The 18,893-nt window shown below is 41.1% G+C and overlaps 1 protein-coding gene across 1 annotated transcript in view; it reads right to left on the bottom strand.

Annotated features, from left to right (window-relative positions):
• The window catches only part of KALRN (kalirin RhoGEF kinase), a 599,751-nt gene that overhangs the window by 46,560 nt on the left and 534,298 nt on the right, over nucleotides 1-18,893 (bottom strand). Inside the window, exons 34-42 of the mRNA XM_044438481.1 lie at nucleotides 16,631-16,914; nucleotides 15,174-15,278; nucleotides 8,945-9,040; nucleotides 7,030-7,166; nucleotides 6,333-6,399; nucleotides 5,854-5,957; nucleotides 3,703-3,772; nucleotides 2,293-2,379; nucleotides 1,073-1,165 (exon numbers count right to left, since the gene is read on the bottom strand). Of these exons, the coding sequence (XP_044294416.1) occupies nucleotides 1,073-1,165; nucleotides 2,293-2,379; nucleotides 3,703-3,772; nucleotides 5,854-5,957; nucleotides 6,333-6,399; nucleotides 7,030-7,166; nucleotides 8,945-9,040; nucleotides 15,174-15,278; nucleotides 16,631-16,914 (1,043 nt within the window). The remainder of the gene's footprint in view (nucleotides 1-1,072; nucleotides 1,166-2,292; nucleotides 2,380-3,702; nucleotides 3,773-5,853; nucleotides 5,958-6,332; nucleotides 6,400-7,029; nucleotides 7,167-8,944; nucleotides 9,041-15,173; nucleotides 15,279-16,630; nucleotides 16,915-18,893) is intronic.

The following is an 18,893-nucleotide window of genomic DNA, read 5'->3' as shown; positions in this document are numbered from 1 at the left end:
GGGGGGACTTTTATGTTTTATATATAGTTAACACAATACACCTACAGACACAAATATATAATATCAACATAATATTACCACAGCAAAAATCTCTCCAGGAAATGAAAAACAGCAGAAGTCCCTCCCAAGTCTTCTGTGTAAATTATATTTTCACTCAGCACCTAAAGTTCAAAATATGCATCATCCCAAGAGGGTGTTCTGCAAATGAACTTGGCCAGTGTGCAAAATCTATAACCCTGGTAGCCACCCACCCCTCCACCATCATAATGTGTGGACACACAGACAAGGCACCAATAAAGGCTGCAATGATTATGTTGGGTCCTTTAGAGCAGAGAGGTCATAATGCTTTACTAGAGCAAATAATCAAAATACTCCTCATGATTCCCTGTAAGAATAAAGTTCTAAAAGACATCTAAAAGGAGGACACAAAGTATTGGCTGTATTAATTTGACTATTTATACATTATAATTTTACTAGATTGCATATTTTAACTCTTATATGCAGCAACTTAGAATAAATATGGAGCTACAGAAAATTTATTATTGTTTATAAATCTGTTTGCTCACGGAGTTACTCGCTTTACATCGACACATGGGTGGAATGACTACAGGCCAAAGCAAAAATGTATGTATTTACACCCTCATTTAATTGTTTTATATAAATAAGCCTCAAGAATGTGTAAATGCCAAACACTTAAGGAGTAAAAGCATGAAGATTTATCTTTGAACTGCAGGGGTCAATCTAAAGAACATCCTACCCACCACCCACCTGATGACTGCAAGCCACCCGGCATGACCCAACAAGCCACTCCTGACCAATAGATGTTGCCAATAGATGGAGTGTGCATTTCCCTGCCAATGGATGCAGTAGGAATGATGCATTTTGCCAGAGGATGCAGTGGGGGGGTGGGGGGGACAAATAAAGGGAACTCCACAGTGCAGACAGAGAGCCTTATGTGCATCTGGGGAGGATGTTAATTTAGTCTGCTAGTGACTGTTTTTGTCTTTGCTCCTATCAGAAGCTCACTGGGTCATGTTTTTGCTAGATATATAATACCATTAGTGTATTTCACCTTGAGTAGCAACTGGTACTTGGTTATTCTTTGAATGGGTTTGATTAAGAAGTCACTAAGGGTTAGCCGCTGGTTTATTTCTTGTTGTACTTCCTAGAAAATAAAAGCAGGCAACATCAGCATTAAAAAATGTCTTGCCTTTCTTCCATGAAACTCAAAGTAGGATACACAGGGTCCCATTCAGGCACCAATGAAGCCCATGCCTTTTGAGATTTAGCAAAGTTTTGTACTATGTACCTTCATTCAAGGTCTTGGGATTATGGCAGAATATGAGATGATTATTAACCCATTTTTTCCCCATCTGAACAGGCAGAAAGGCCTTTTGTTGTGATCACAAAGCTTCCTAGATCAAACATTTGAACAATAGTCTTGGCACTTGCCTGCTGCTAAAACAGTTATTCAAAATATTCTAAATAATATATTTTCCAGTTTTTCTTCAGGGTGTGAGTTACTGTGAGCAAATAATCAAACATAAAACTTATTTTAAAAGGCTGCACATGCATTTTAATAACAGATCAATCACTGCCTCACTATTTGTTCCTCAAAAAAAAAAAAACTCCTAAGTAATATTAATCAACAAATTAAACAGTTGTAGAATTAGAAAATATTGAGGGTTACCCTCTTCCATTATCTGCATTATCTTTCAGCATTACTGTCCCATAATCCTGTCAGCTAAATATCTCAAATCTGTATTGCAACAACTGAAAGAAAAAACCATCCTTGCAAGTAAAAGATTTCAAAGATAGAAATTTTCAATGAAGAGTTTTGCAGCTTTAAAGAATAAAAAGTCTGCCATGCTCTGTTCCTATGCCTATCCCACTTTGTTTCCTTGCAAAACTGACCTAGGGCAGCCTGTTTCGCATTCAGCAATTGTATGCATATGTTTTACTGATCAGGTACACCAGATGAGAAGGGAATGGAAGAATAAACAGAAGAAAAGAAATATGAAAGGACCAGGCAACTGGTGAGGGATAGTGCTAGCAAGAAATTCACTAGAGCAAGGAATCAAAAGGGGCACTAGAGCAAGAAACTGGGGAGGAACATGAGGCAGTGTTCACTGAAAGGGAAAGGGAGGCAGCGGCATAGCTAACAATCCAAGCTGGGATAGAAATTGACACAACTGTTGGAACATGTATACATGGGAGGGGAAAAACGATCCTGTCCGTTCTGCTTAATCTGCAACATAAATGTAGCTTGCTATGAAGACTGCCAAATCTTACCTCAAAATATGCACCACATTCTGCTACTATATATTCAGATTTTGGTTTGTTTTGACAGTACACCACATACATGTGTAATCGCCTCTCCTGTAAAAGCAAAATTTACACAACTGTCATAGACGAGGTCCACAGTACAACTTTTTCCACTTCACAGACAGTGGCAGAAAGCAAAGTTAATTATTCTCAGCAGCTTAAATTCAGAGCTGGCTTAGGAAATGTGTGCTTTTTTTGCTTCCATTTTGTACTGTCACCTAATCACAGGATTGTGGGACAGCCACCAACCTGCTGTTTTCAGAAAAGGAAAGCAAGCAGGAGAAACAAAAGCACAGTGCAGACACACAGGGCAGCTGACACAGGCATTTCACACAGAATAAGGATATCCACAGTACCACTCATGATGGCTATCTGTAACCTTCAGTATCTAAGGCAGTATGTCTGTCAATATGGGTTGCTGGAAATCCCAGAGAGGAAGGTGCCATTGTGCTAATTCTGTTGTTGGATTTCCTATAGCTGATGGTAGGGCTTGCTGGATGAGACGGGCCTTTAGCCTGAGCTAGACGGGTTCTTTTCAGTTGTGGAGCAAGTATGTGTGCTTCTTCATTATGTATTACGTAGGAATTCCATGGTTCCCCTCAGGAGTGATGAGGGTGGTTCTTGCAGTTCCTCCTGCTCAAGAATGGGATGATTGCTAGGACTGGTCCCTTTGTTGTTACAATTGTCAGAAAGCAGACAGTTGGTACAGCCAACCACAGCCTTCTCTACATAAGAGGTGAGTGCACAGATTTCAGTGGTAGATGTTCCTAAGCTACTGTTAATTCCTCCAACTTGAAATACAAGGACATCCAGCAAGTACACCACCGTTCCTAGCTACAAATCCTGCTCCAAGTCCATCAAGTTACCATCAAAGACACATTTGTTCTGTAATTCCAATTTAAGTCAATATTAAACACTAGACTTGAGGAAAGATTGTACTATGGGTTTGGTCTTTAATTCACTTGTGGTATACATCCGTGTTAGTTTAGTTCTTTTCTTGCAGACACACATCCTGTAAACAGATAAAAGCACTGTCCAGGTAGGAAGTGCCTTAACTGGCAGAGGAGAGGTACCTCTTCTGAGACACTCATACATTTTGTGTAAGCCTCAAGAAGTGCCAAGCAAAACACAACATTACTGTGGTTATGGCTTTGCTAACACATTGCTTCTGCAGATATTCTCCAAAGTTAACTTCAGTGGAGAATAACAAAAATACACAAGTTTTATGGTCTGAAGGAAATCTGAACACTGAGGCCTATCATATATAATTCCTAGCCTTATTTTTAAATGAAATCTCATAGCATCAGCATAGCTGACATACATAATTAAAATACAGTTAGGAACTTAATATTTGTATAGGATTGAGGTATAACTCACGTGTTTGATGAAGAGCTGTGCTAAACGGTCATGCTCCTGAAGGCACTTTTCCAGTTCAGCAAGAAAAAAACTGCAATGCAAACACATGGGCAACAGTTTATAAAAACTCAGGCTTCCTCTCAAAACACTCCTCACTAATACTGCAAAACAATCTTCTTAGGAACCTGAGCTGCCTGCTGGAACCATTGCACTTGATGCTTATAAAGAGGAGATAAGTATGAAACTCATGATTTATCATGTACTTCGGATTGTACCATGTTCTTACCACAATTGATAGATTCCTTTTGAGATTCTGTGTGCAGAATTTCACAAAATTTGGAATAATTTACATTAAAAAAACCACAGACCTGTACACTGTGTGTACAGAATGGCGGACTAGATGGACCCTTGGTCTGATCTAGCATCTCTCTTAGTATTAAATTGTATTTATATCCCACCTTGTTTCTCCTTGTGAAGAATCCAATGAAGCTTCCATAGCTCCATTTTATCCTCACAACAGCAACAGTGTGAAGTAGCTGGGCCTGAGCACCTGTGACTGGCCCAAAGTCACTCAGTAAATTTCATGACTTAGTGGGGACTAGAATCCAGATCTCTTGAGACCCTAGTTCAACACTCTAATCACCACATCACTTAACAAATCAACTATTTTGCTAACTGTTTAAGCCTGAGATATACACCTAAACACAGGGGGCCAGAAAAATCCCTAGCAGATTCAAATAACTTTGGATTTCTATGAATCCCATCGATTACTTCCACAGTGGACCACCTTTTTCTGATTTGCATGGATTCAACAAATGTTCAGGTGAGGTTCTTTTTTCTTTTTTTAATTTTTAGAGGAATCTGCACAAAGTCACACCTAGGCAAGTGGAATGAAATTTTCATACATTCCTTTTAAAAAATCCAGTTCTGTCAATAAATGGGCAGTGAAACCATTGATGCCTGGCAATGAGAACAGATTCCTCAAAATCCATATACCCCCAGTAACTCAGTGGCTCAGTGTACAGAAGTGAGGACTATACAACAGACAGGGTACTCCATTCATATTTGGCAAGCCTTTCTCTGGTTCTTGGAGCAGAGACTCCTCCCCAGTGAGTCTTCATTCCACTCTGAGCCTGACTGCACTGTTGCCTTTTCTCCCTTCCTTCAAACTTTCCCTATCGCCAATTCTTATCTTGGCTTTTAATTTTCCTTTCCCTTTTTAAAAACTGTCTGGACTGGTATTGTTTTGTTATTAATGTTCTTCCTATGTTTACTGAGTTAAGAATGTGATGAGATGGTCTATAAGGATTTTTTGTTTATTTTGTTAAGAACTCAGTGTTTGGTTTGGAAAAATACAATTTTAATGATAAAAATAAGAGAACAGTAACATGCTATCCTCCATGAAAGATGGGTCCCCTTTCACTAGCAATCCCCTCCACACAACCTACATGTTAAAGGGGAATGGTGAATACTCCCATGGGAACAGCTCCAACAGGCCTAGTGATGTCTTCACCCCAACCAGAGCCTGCCTGAGAAGGTATCCTAGAATCCTCTGCCAAAGCCTAACAGTCCCCCTGTAGGCAAAAACAGTATGGCGTGTCCCAGACCCAGGGCTCTTATTGCCACTGATCAAAAACTATTGTGCTAAAATTTTGCCTTTTCGTCCTTAACTTATTTCTGGTAAGGGAATAGACAAAAGAAAAAGAATGTGGGAAAACATCAGGAGTGCTATGACACAAAGGCATCATCTGAGCGCCATGTAAAATTGTGTGGGAAACCCAGGTAAAGGCTCCCTGATGTTGAGAAGCCTGAAATCCACTGGCCTGTCCCTTTCAGCTTTATCCAATGTCACGTCTGTGGCACACAAAAAGCCCACGTGGATATTTACATCTTTTATTATGTGGCTGCAGTCATTTCAGGGCAGTAGATTTCTGGACTGACCCCGTGCTTTGGCCTAAAGCTTGTAAAACAGACCTAACAGATGTTCAAAACCATCTACCTTGTGACAGTAAATGGATTCAGTCTTATATTGCCACAAGGTCATACAGCACCATTTGTGCTGAATTTGGGTGGAGTGGGGAATAAGAAAGAAAAGTGGTTCAGACCAAATGAAATATTTGCATATCAACAAGTATTGTGAATTTTAGCAATTAAAACCAATTCCAGACTTACTCTTTGTGCCAGTCATAGATTTGGTGAATGTTTCCAAATACAATCTTGTCTTTCCCTTTCATGTCTTCAGGGACACCTTTTTCTTCAATTCTTTTCATGAAGCCCTTTAGTAGAAAATCAGTGATTAAACTAGGGCAGACTGGGATGGGAACAGTATGCAAGGTTCGTTTTGGGATCTTTTTATTGTGACAGTATGAACTCATCTTGACAGTACATTTTCAAATCCCAACTTTAGGGTTGCACATCATATTTGGAATAAAACTGATATGCACCCAGCAAGTCAGCTTTTAAATATAATTAGAACAGTTTGCAAAAAATCAGTATTAAATACATTTCTTCCTTGTGCTTAAATGGTAAATAAATTAAGCATTTTTGGTTCTTGAAATAAAAGGAACCATGTTAGCTTTTATTGAACAGTTATTCCATTTGGGAAGGCACGATGCAATTCTGTATACCCCGTGGAGTTTATTTTAACTCACCTCTACCACAATTCCTAAGTCTTTCACATAGTCTTTCTCTGTCTGTACCAATTCATTTAGAACAAACCTGGAATTCAAAAGAAATGTATATAGTGTCAAGGATAAATACTCGTCAGGTGTAGATGCCCAAGAAATCCTTCTTTTAATAGATTATTATTTATTACATATCCCCTCCGTGACAGAACTTCAAACGGTATACTTTGAGTTTTCACAAGTATCTCTTCTCCAGCCACTGACCAAACCCAGGACAATGCAGCGTGATTAAAACAGGGAAACATCACTGGGCAAGCAGTCCAATGAAGGTCTCTATCTGGCAATGCGCAGAGCTTCGAGTCACACCCTCAGCCATGGGCTGAGGAAAACCAGTGACAAGGTGGTACAAGATGACTCAAAACCACCAAAGCAACCACCTTCTTCTAGCTCTCATCACATAGGACAACCTGCATGGGCACCACTCTACCAGAAATAGTGGGGTCAGTGCAATCTTTCTGTTGTCAAAACAAAGTGTCCCAGGGAGATTTTTAATTGATTTTGAAAAATTTCAGAATTATTTGCTTTGATCTGGAGCAAAGCCAGTACAGACCTTACTACCAAATTCCCCACCCAATAGCCCTGTCTAAATGCATTTTTCTACAAAACAAATATAAGTTTGAGAAATCAGCTGCTTACAAAGGTAATTAACCTAAAGTTAACTTACATTCTGCCTCTCATAGCTTTGGCTTTTTGTTCCTCTTCAAGGTTCCTTGAAGGAGGAGGAGTTGAAGGTGTCAAATTTTCATTCAAGCATCCAGTAGCATCTTTTAAGCTTCCTCGGTAGGAGCCTCCTTCTAATGTCTTAAAAATAATGATAAAAAAACCCCCAAAGGATTCAAAAGAAAATCTTCACTATGAACCACATTCCTAGAGTTACATTATTTCTCAGTTGTTTCAACTTCATAATCATTAGTAAGAGCAGTAAGGGAGAATAAATTTCCCTAAATGAACTCCTAAATCACATTAACTCTTTGTTTTTATTTTGGCTTTGGTTGGGGGATTGCAGAACAGAAACCATATCATTCAGTACAATACAATTCCTATACTAAGAAGATCTCATTCATTCATTCTAGAAAACTATGCCAGTGTTTCCTGAGAATGGTTTGATCCCATCCTAGATAGGAGAGAATTTTAGGGCACAGTCCTATGACTTCCGGACATCATCTGGAAGAGATGAACCATGGGATTCCCTAGACTGGTTCCAAGGTCCTCTAGCCTCAGTGCTGGGACTTCAAAGGCCAAGCCTCCACACCACCCCCAGGGCAGCCAGCAGAAAGCCAGCTGCTTGTCCAATATCACAAACTGGCCTTGGAGAGGAGGCATACAGGCATACTAGAGGCAGTGAAGGAGATTAGGGCTAATATCTTACACAGTATCCAGATGGTGTCCCAGCATACCCTATGCTCTTCCCCTACACGGCTTCATCTACATGCCTGAAACAAATGTGTGGCATGCTAGATGAAATGCAGGGTCCAAGGTTCAGTGGCAGTAAGATCACCACCACTGCATCTTACCCCATGTGCTGGATCCACATAAACCTCTGAGTTTGGAGCCACACATGTGTAAACCAAGGGGGCACTGGGTTGCACCCTGTGGTTGCAATTTTAAGTTTACACTTAAGTGTGTGTCAGTTTTGGGTGTCTCCACAACAAATGGTATCCAATTTGCAATTAAAGCAGATTTCCCTCAGAAACGTATGTGTTCTTTGTAAGGAAATGTAGCTGACTTTAAAAAATGCATGCCATTGCACATTTGTTCAGAGGAAAACATCTGAGGAGTAATGTCAGTGGTAGAGCTTTGACTATGGGGCACTATAGCAAGAAAACCAACTAGGAGAAGAGTGCTGCTAATCTGTAATGCCCAACATCACACCAAGGGAAAGCCATTTAAACAAATACATTAAGAGTGTTTTCAAGGTAAATGAGTCTTTAACTTTCACATAAAATTTGATATATCCAACAGTATACAAAAACTTTAAGACAATACACATTTTATCTAAGATCTCCTTGGTGCTATATTCATTAGGGTATTTTGTACTCTTGACTTGTAAGCCGACCAGAGTGCAAACAGGTGAGATATTGAACTGAAAATGAACAATATGCTGAATACCCTTGAAACAAGCTTTCCCAAACTGGTTCTTCATGCTAGAAAAAATACACAATAATCATAAATGAAGCAATTGCATCAAATACAACCAATACTGAAAAGAATGAAAAGAAAAGAATTATTTGTCATGATTACTCTAAATATTCAGGTCACCTTGCATTAGCATTTCATTCAATACTATAAAAAAGAAAATATTTAAACAGGAAAACTGCTTGTTTACTAACATTATTAGGTAGTTAACGGTGTTACTAGCCGATGTCCACACAATGGCCAAGAGAGAGATTTGCAAAAATGTTTTCTTGTAATGTAACTCTATGGAACCAACATGAGATGGTGGCTAAAAATCCAGCATTTCTTCAGAACATCAATAATGAAGAAAGCAGGGAGAGTCAGCAATAGGACCGGCTGCTGATTTATGGTGTTGCCCAACTAGGGTATTTTTCTTCCCTAGGATTTCAGGACTCCACACTTACCAGCTTGCTTTTGACCAGTTTTTCTATTGCACTGACAAGATCCGCTGCAGTTGGAACATCGGAGGTGCTCTGTCGAGCAGCTAGCAAAGAGGAGGACTGTAAGACACCAGTTTGCAAAGGAACAGCAGGTTAGCATGAAAAGGAAATTAGGAAAGCCAACAGCCTAGCAGTTTGACATCACAAACATTGGGGGTTAAGCAGGAAAAAATGACAAGGAACATGAGGAGTTGAGCGGAAAGATCATGATGTACACAAGGCAGCAGAACTCAGAGACTGACTGGCAAAGCAGAGAACAAAGACCGGGATTGTTAGAACTCATCTGCAGTAGTTCCTTTTAAATTTTCTTTTCTCTAAAGGCCACTATTTTAATTACCTAGAAGAGTGAAAGAAGAATTAAGTCAGCCTCCCACAACCTGGTTTCCTCCAATGACCATGCTGGCTGGGAATGAAAGAAGTTACAGTCCAGCACATATGGCAGCAGGTTGGGAAAGGCTGAATTGAAAGAGTGCTTTGGCTCTTGGCTCTGAAGATCTCAAGTCTTTGTGCTAGTTCTGCTACAAGCAAGGCCTAGGGCATGGGAAGGGTGCTAACCTCTTTTTTCAGGACTCTGTATATCCCTATCGGCATGCAGAATGGAGTGGGAGACTGGGAGACAGAGGCACACCCTTCCCTTCTCTTGCTAGTTTCATGCCTATAGTCTAAAGAGTATGAGAAAAGTCAGGTTGAATCAACCTGAGATTTGCCTAGCCCAACGCTCCATCTGGAAAAGCCAACCTTTACGTTTCTGCTAAATGTTGCTAGATGTCCAATGTATCGTCAAAGACTGAAAGATGTGTAAAATGTTACTCCTCCCTACAGACATATAAACATGACTGGGGCAGCTAGATAAAAGTATAAAAGTAAAAGTATCAGCTGCAGACATCTTTAGAAATCCAAAACTATCAAATGGGAGTCCACACAGAGTATACATGCAGGGTACAGTTTCTGTGTGCGACACTTAACAGACATGAGACATGTCTAAGGTCTTTTCTCCCTTCCTGCCAGCAACAGGAGAAAAGCAACATTTGCAGCAGCTGCTGAATTATTCAGCTCACACATTCCTTTCATCTGCCTGTCCAGCTTCAGAGAACTAAAATGCTGCTAGGCTGTTGCTATGTTTGCAGGGCTCTTCCCCTAGTCCTGAGAGCTGGATTCTTGGCAGTGTAGTTGTTTTAAGGCCAGATGCAGAGTCCTCTAATGTAAGTGGGAAGCACAGCTGGGTTTCCCTGCTCTACTTGTCTTCTTACAGACACAATTTCCTGCAGAACCTCAGGAATGAAACAGGTAAGACAGACTCATCCCATCAGTGCTTTAGCAGGACTGCATCTTGCTGGATATGTGTGTGTGTGGTCCTTTCCCACTCTTTAGAGAAGCTTGAAATTCATACAAGGTACTCCTGCTAATGAAGAGGCAAGCTACAACCTGTTCTAGGATACTGGGACCAACCTAAATGCACTTGTCCCACAGCTGGCGTGGCCATGATTAGTTCTTAAATCTTGACTGCTCTTGTCTCCCAGTGTGTGCTTCAGCACCAACCCCTGCTTCCTGCTGTATAATCTCTCCTGCCTAGAAAGAAACCAATCGTGTATAGAAATACATAGAAAAGGAATGGGGAAATAGCATATTACCTATATATTGGCCACCTGACCAAAGGACAGCTAAATCCTAACCTTTGGGGGTTAATACATAAGCACCATCACTTGCACAGGTGAAGGCATGCAACCTCTCTCAGAAGGAGAAAGCAATCACAAGCTAAGGAGAATATTGTGAAATTAGTATGTGTGGGTGAACTGGACTCAAGAAATGACAGTAAAGATCAAGCAGGTAGCTGTCTCAATAAAGTGGACTATTGTCTAGAGTCAGGCAGCTCCGGCAGGTGAAGGCTTGTTAGGAACTGCTGCTGAGTGATGCATCACTCTAGTCATTTTATCCCCAAAAATAGCTTCACTAGACATTTTGTTACTCTGATAGCTTCTCTGTCACTTTGAGCCAACTAGCAAACCAAATTATTATTCAAGAACAGAATTTCAAATAACTGAAAAGGTTATTTATACATGGAACATCACCTCCTGGACACCAGTCTCTTAGCAATCATCAATAAAAGCTTTAAATTAAAGTAATTAAAATGCAGTTTGCTTGAAACATCTTTGTGGGAGCAAACGCAGCAAGCCCTTCCGCAGCTTGGAGAACTAACACTACCCACTTAAGAGAATTTATTGTATTTTAGTCCAAGGTAAATGTAACAGAAAAAGTACAAAATCTGAATACTTCCTTGTCCAACCATCCTGTTGAGCTTTACCTAAATGTATTCTGAAAAAAATCCCTTCCTTTAACAGGTACTGGAAGCAAGGATTAGCACAAAGTGGTGGTGGTATATTTTTCCATCTTCACAAGTGTCTAGAGATTTGGGATGTGTGGGGGGAAGTTGGGGGCTTAAGGCAGGGATGGTCAAAACTCTGAGGATTTTGCTGCAAAGGGGCATGGAAGATGCCTATCCCATTTCACAAGCAAAGTTCGCTCATGGATTCAAGAACTTGCCTTCTGACAACTATTACATCAAAAAAAAGTGACCTGTCACTCCCATTTGGTGCCTCCCCATGTCTATGTCAAGGGTTGGTAACAGTGGCACTCTAACAGCAGGTGATGTCCCCCGGGACATTGCCTAGGCAAGGCTTCCTATTTTCAGACTCACAGGACTCTGTAGTTGTGCAAAACAATGAAAACATTTGTGCACATTTTGATAACCAATTTTTAAAGATATGGGTACCCAACAGATCACAACTCCTCCAGTGTGCTGCTGGACACTCCAAAAGGGCTCCCTTTGGCATGGCAAGATTGTCAAGTGTGGCAAGAGTTTTTGCTGCTTTTGCCAAGCACCTCGCTCACTGCTTCCCACAACTCATTGCAGCATCCATTGCCTAGATTAAAATTTGACAACCCATGGGCTGAACAACTCTTAGAACAGCCCTGGGGTTTTTAGGGTGCTATGCTGTGGGGGGGGGGAGCCATCCTGCAGGAAGTAGTTTGGTTCAGATAACATAACAATCCATTATGGATCGCTCCCTGCAATAGGTTCATGTTGTGTGAACTGGGTTGTGCTATTTTGCTGGAACCATCTTGTTTTGGTTACACCCAAATCAGCACTGAGAACCTACCATATAAATCTGAAATCTATGCCAGAAGAGAGGCCACCGATCTCTTTACCTGTAGGATGTTGCTTGAATCAGAATCACCTCTACCAACTTCTTTTTGGCCCATGGAGAAAAGATAAGTGCATTTTTCCTGTAAGGCAAAAGGCCTCTTGTGGTGGTGGTGGTTGGGATGTGATAAGAAAACAGTCTGCAGGGGAAAAAACAAGGAGCCCTTCCCAAAACACTGCTCATTCATATTACAGCTCCCTCTAGCTGCTTTGATGGGAGGAAAAATTCCTTGGGATAGCATTTTGGGTCATCACGTTTAATCTGACCCTAAAGCAACATGACTTACTTTGCAGCTCAACAATAAGGCACAAATACAACTTAAAATAAATAGGGTGCTTTTTGCCCCTCTGGTAAATCTAGATAGTTGAGAAATGAACTTTCCCAAAAACAAAGAGAAACAATGCCAGAAGCACATGTGTAGTACAAGATATGAGTGAATGCAAGACCACAATTATCAAACATGTAGGAACATTTAGTCTCTTTGAGGACTACTGAATCTAGCCACCATTAAACCTACCAGACTGATTAAACCCTACACACTACAAACCCTCCTGTCATTATAGAATTATAGAATCATACAGTTGGAAGGGGCCTAGAAGGCCATTGGGTCCAACTCCCTGCTCAATGCATGACTCAAGTTTCCCATCCAGATTTTAACCAGGCCTGACACCTCTTAGCATCCAAGATCAGGCAGGCTCAGCACTTGAGGGTATACAGAAGCATTATAACAGACACTATGCTATGATGTGAAAAAGAACAAGTCTACGGGAACCAATGGCGGGACATGTCCCACAGCCCATTTCTCTCCATAGTGTAGTTCTGGGACATAACGCTTTGCAGAATTTCATGGATACCGTTTCTGTATGCCAGTGGTTTTGCTTCTTGCTATATGGTGGGAAATGCTAAAATAAATGTCATCTATGCACACTGAGAAAGGCAACCCATTCACTGAATCTCTCAGTCTTGTTGCGTGGCTACTAGTGTGCTGACATAGGAGCAGAACACTGGTTCTTAATGATTACTTGAAAAGTACCTCCTGCTGTGACTGGATGCAAAAGACATACAGTATAAGATGTAACATCCTTTTCTGTGGGCATTAGGCCATTTCTCTCAGTTTATGCCTCAGGCTCCCTTGACACTGAGCTTCAGCTGTTTCTTGACTTATAAACATTCCTTGGTGGGTAGACCTCCGTGTTTGTGCAAGTAGATCTATGCATAGCTGGGGATTCTCATGAAATTAGCACCATTCTCTCATTTTGTGGGGGCTGAGTGCAGTGGTGTTCTTAAAACCCTCTAAAATCATACTGGGATTGTTCATATCAATTGCTCAACAGGTAGCACTCCACCCACACAGCTGCATTACAAGGAGTCGCTCTCATGAGCTTTGCACAAACCAGGCCTGCTGTATCAGGACTACGAACCATCCAAGTCCTTTTGTTGTTGCTTCTCAGTAGCAGGCATTCAGTGGTATACTGCCTCTGCACCCGGATATCATGATTAGCAATCTTCAAAAGATTTACTCTCCAAAAAATTGTCTACTCCTCTTTTAAAGTCAAAACACAGAAATAAATTCCATAAATGAATTACGTTTTGTATGGAGAAATTCTTTTTGGAAACACTCTCTTCTGCCAACCAGTTTCACTGGGTAACTTCAAACTCTAGTATTATAAGGAAAGGAAGTAAAAATCATCCAATTTCACCACCTCAACCATAATTTTATAAACCTCTGCCATGTCCTCCTGATTCTAAAATGGAGAAAGTCAAATCATAGCAGCCTCTTTTCATTAGGAAGGTGCTCCAGTCTCCAATCATTTTGATTGTCTCCTTCTCTGCAATTTTCAATCCTGCACGAACCAGTTCTAAGTATTGTACAGCATTGTTCAGTCCTATGACAAAATAACTCGGGTAGAGTTATAATTTGGTTACATAGATGATTTTCCCTGTTCTGCATTTCTGTGTCAGAAGAATGTAAGATTAAGCTTGCTCCTAGCTACACAGCAAGAAAGTTACGGCACTGTGAACAGCCTGTACATCTAATGACTAATGAAATGTAGCACCTGTCACAGAAAGAGATGACAAAGTAAGATGTGGGAAGGTGAGAACTGTTCACTAAACTTCTTATAGATGTTCATGGCTTTTCTGGACTTTGGTATAACATCCATAAAAATATTTCCATATTCACCTTGCCTCATCTATTTTTCCTGAAATGTAAGCCCAACAGACTTGGCCAATGCCCAGTGTAAACTGAGTGTTCTCACTAGAATAGTTCTCATAAATCCACAAAGCTCATTCATTCCTTAGCCATTTTGCAGACCCATTTTGCAGATAATGGTATCAAATTGTAGGTTAATAAATAAATTAATTAACCAACTCACAACTTACCAGGCTGCAGCATGTACTATTGCTGCTTTGAATTACCAACCACCAAATGTTTTGTGATGTATGAACCCAGATTTATGAATTATTTGTGGGTTAAACAACCCATAGTTAACCTACAATTACAGGTGACCAACCCAAACATAACCCTTAGTAGCTGGATTTGCAGATCAGAACACAATTAGAATGATCAAAAGTTGATTATCATGGTGACAGTTGCATGCAGCCAGTACACAACCCAGCACAATTTGCCACTGTTATGTGATAGCTGGCCAACTGTGTCCTGCAGGTAAAGGTTGGAAAGCCACTGCTTTATAGTAAAGGCATGAAATACAGAATGAAAGAAAAACATTCAAGCTGCAGTGGTAAGCAAGTGAAGTTATGAATATTCTGACCAATGCAGGGATAGGAGAAACGGAGATTAATACGCTTAGGCACTGTAAAAAGGACTTTGAATGTGAACTGCACAGTGGTTCTCTTTCTGGAAAGGAAGTGAGGATGCATAACAAAGTTTAATATATTGTAGCCTAATGAATCATCACACTCCTTGGATCCTAGCAGGATTTTTTTTAAAGCAAAGTTATTCTGAGGAGGGAAAATAGTCAGGGCCCTACCATCTCATCCTGTGTAGGATCATTTTCAAAAATCTTCATTGGAGGAGGAAGTGGTGTATGAGATTCTTCATCTGGTTCATCTTCGCCCCAACCTTTCTTGGTCTTCTGAAAGCAACAGAATTATCATTACCAACAGGGAAAAAGAAGTGATAAAGCCTCTTTAGTGTGTTTAGAACTTCATGATCAGATCAATTGCAATCCAGACCGTGGGGAGCAAAAGGACAGGGGAGATGATAATTTTGTTGCAATCTATAACATTCAGCTTTATGTCAAATGAAGTATAATTTCTATCCTCTCCTCTCCATAATGCCTTGACAAAGAGAATGGGGGTTCTACACATGTGGTGTCAGATCCAGTCCAGAGCTCAACAACATTCTACTGGTCCTGAGAGCAGCAATTTTTTTTAATTCCTCTTTACCCAAAAGCATCCCAGCAGAATTGGGAAATTCTCCAGAACAACACAGTCATATGTCTGTACAGGAAATCTGAAAAAATTGCTGCCCTACCACCTTTTTCAAGCAGGAATTCCTCCTTGGATCCCAGATCCCTCCATGAACGAAAGCGATTTCTGAGGGACAAGTTCAGGTCTGACCTATATTGTACAATCAAAGGTCTGATAAAGAATGTTAAAACAGCTATTATTCAGATAATCCATAAGTAATTTCTGTCTAAAAAGGTCTGAAGACAGGTCATTTAGACAAGTCTAAATAAGTCAAGTACTCATCACAGCATGAGATCTTTAAACTGTGCCCAGGAATGACTACCGTGCTGTTTAAAATGGTAAATTATCATCTGGCTACTTAAAATCAAATTTCCATTCATCAGTCTTCAAAAACGTCATCAAACTGGAACAGACACACAGGCATGACTGAACTTAATTGTTCTGGGCTTGCAAAACTACTTGAATTAACATACTAGCACTTTTCAATGATCCAGCTCCATTTGTTTGCTTTAATATCACTCTCTGCCAAATTAGCATAATGTGCCACCAATAAATAATGAAACAAATGCCGTCATCAGGAGCAAGTCAAACATTTAAAAGCATCCATGACAACTTCAAAAGAGGAACAAAAAGCTTATGCAGCCTGTGCCACAAGGAGATCGGGGAAAAAGAAAATGGCAGGAAATAAAAATGCTCCACGAGTGACTTTGCTCCCTTTGAGTGGCACAACAGATATGGTAGACAGTAGACACACCCAAGTCTAGAGAAGTCCAAAAAGTTACTCCTCCAGCTGCTACATGGATGTGAACAGCAGCTGGGGGAGTAACAAGCCTGCATGGCTGAATGCAAGGCTCCTGCGCAGGGAGAGCAGAAAGAGGATTTGCTGTTGTTGTACAGCACTTTTCTACTGCCAGAACTTTAGAACTTATTCTTTATCAAGCATCTATTATGAGAGAACAAGACAATGAACATGCTAGGAGGCATTCTTTAGAAATATGTCAGACTGCTTCTGCACCTCGTCTGCACTGTCTCCCTGAGGTAGGGTCTCATCTCCAGGCTTGGGGGATCCCAGGTCAAAGCTTTTCCTTCCTTCACGGACTTTCTTCTGTTTTTTGATGTTACCATCTGCCTTCCCACTGTTCAGCCGGCGCACAGGACTCGTTAGCCATTTTTTCAGGGTGTTGGTTGAGCGCTTTGGCCCTGGGGAGCTCTGGATGGAATTGAGGGATGTCTGAGGCTGTAAAGTGGCTACTGATTCTGATTTCCCGCCATTTTCATTGGAGGAGGCCGAATAGGAATCTGCCAAAACAAGAGAATAAGGACGATAAGCCATACCCAGAATTAAGTTCAACTTTTTTTTTCTGGAAATGGTGGCTGAGGGCTTTTGACAAATGTTTAAGCAAGAAAGAGAACAGTGATTTTTAAATTAGAAGTTACGTTATGCACTCAGCCTTGTTTTTAGAGATGTGCCAATTCTTTCCTTGAGAGTTTATGGAAAGATCTATTTGGCAGGTAGGACAATGAAAAATTTCCTAAAGCTGCCATACTTTAGACCATGGGTTCTCAAACTATGGCCCGGGGGCCAGATCCGGCCTGCCATGCCAATGTGAAACTGCTGCGCGTGCCCGCCGCCGCCCACCTCGCCCTGTGCGCAGAGAGGCAGCGGTTTGCTCACTCGGAGAAAACAGTGTCTCATGCGCCCGCCCCCTCGCCTCCCCACGCCTCCCGCCTCAGCACGTGTGCTCCCCCCCCTCGCTGGCCCATGCACACGGCTGGCACCACCTTCCTGGCTCGCGCCCAGCATCTTTCAATGGGCCCCCTGGTGGAAAAGTTTGAGGGCCCCTGCTTTAGACCCGTCGTGAGAAGGCAGTATCCCTGGAGAAGACAATCATGCTAGGCAAAGCCAACCCCCCAGCCTCCCAAAAAGGAAAGATCAAATATGAGATGGACTGACTCCATATGGAAGCCCCAGCCTTGATTTGGAATGGCTAAGCAGGGCTGTCATGGACAGGGCATTTTGGGGGTTGGAGCATAGGTTGGAGACAACTTGACAGCACATAACTACGACAAACGGAGAATCTACAAACTCTTGCTAAGTCTGTCTTACTGCTGCTTCTATCTGTCCATATTCAACATGGGAAGCTTGCTTTTTCTGGCCCAATTAGTGAGTCTAAGTTGCCCTAACACTCTAGAGCTACCTTATCTGTAGAAATAGCTTGCTCTGACTATTATTTTCCAGTCTGTTCTTGCACACTAAGCAGCACTAAACTGGCAGGAGATAAGCGACCACTGAAAATGGTCTTGCATGATACCTTTGGACATTTTCCACTCACAGAAGCCATATAATTGGGATGCAGTATGAGAGAACCCAAACCATTATCAGAATGCTGCTTGACAGCAAGTTCTAAGGCCTGAGGCGGGTTAATCTAATACTCCAAAGCGATATTAAGGATACATGTTAGTGTGCGCCCAGCTCCCCACACCCCACTGCTCCAGTGCCTTAAGCTTACTGCATGCTCCTTACAGAGTGAAGAACGCTGCGTCTCAGCAAGTACTCCCCTCTAAGGAAGCGTTGTGCTTTGGAACAGACCCAACTACTTTGCCAGGGCACTTTGATCAGCTGGTTACACTAGCAATTGCTGAATTGTTCTATTAAAATACCAACATATATGTGGGAGGTTGGATGCCTGGGAAGGTGCCATATTGATATCTCTATACAATGGAGTTTTGTTCATCAGTATAGGAGGCGCAGTGTAAAGCAAACCAGCCTTGCAAATTGGAAGAACATTTTTACTTCAGTCCTTTCCCCTTCTACACACACTAGCGGGGCACAACTCAACTTAGTATTATGATGTTACACTTTTACAAAAAACTCTGCATGGTAAGGTAAGGTTCTGCTGCCTGCTGTGCAGTTGATCCACCAACCATAACGCTATACTTATCAAGCTACAGAAAGGCCCAGGCTCTCCCAAAATATTGGCAAGATGAGAAAATTTTTGCAAAAGCACCAAACAAGCAAAATCAACTTATGTAGTCAAGAAACGAGTAAAAAAAGTAAAGCCTAAATATACAATTATATTTTTGTATCAGCATTCTTCAAGAGTCAAAACGTATGTGGCATACTTTGGGCAAGTTTACATGTTCAGGATTAGAATTCAACATATGAAAAAGAAATATGGAAGGAAGCAATCGGGCAGATTGTTAGGGTTTCAACAGAAGCAACTAACTCAACATATATTTTTAATTTTATATTCTGTGTAGAACTATGCAAGTTACAT

This window comes from Varanus komodoensis, unplaced genomic scaffold (assembly GCF_004798865.1).
Source record: "Varanus komodoensis strain SLA01 unplaced genomic scaffold, ASM479886v1 scaffold32, whole genome shotgun sequence".
Lineage (NCBI taxonomy): Eukaryota > Metazoa > Chordata > Lepidosauria > Squamata > Varanidae > Varanus > Varanus komodoensis.
The sequence above is the reverse complement of the archived record's forward strand: the minus strand, read 5'-3'. Positions and strand labels throughout refer to the sequence as shown.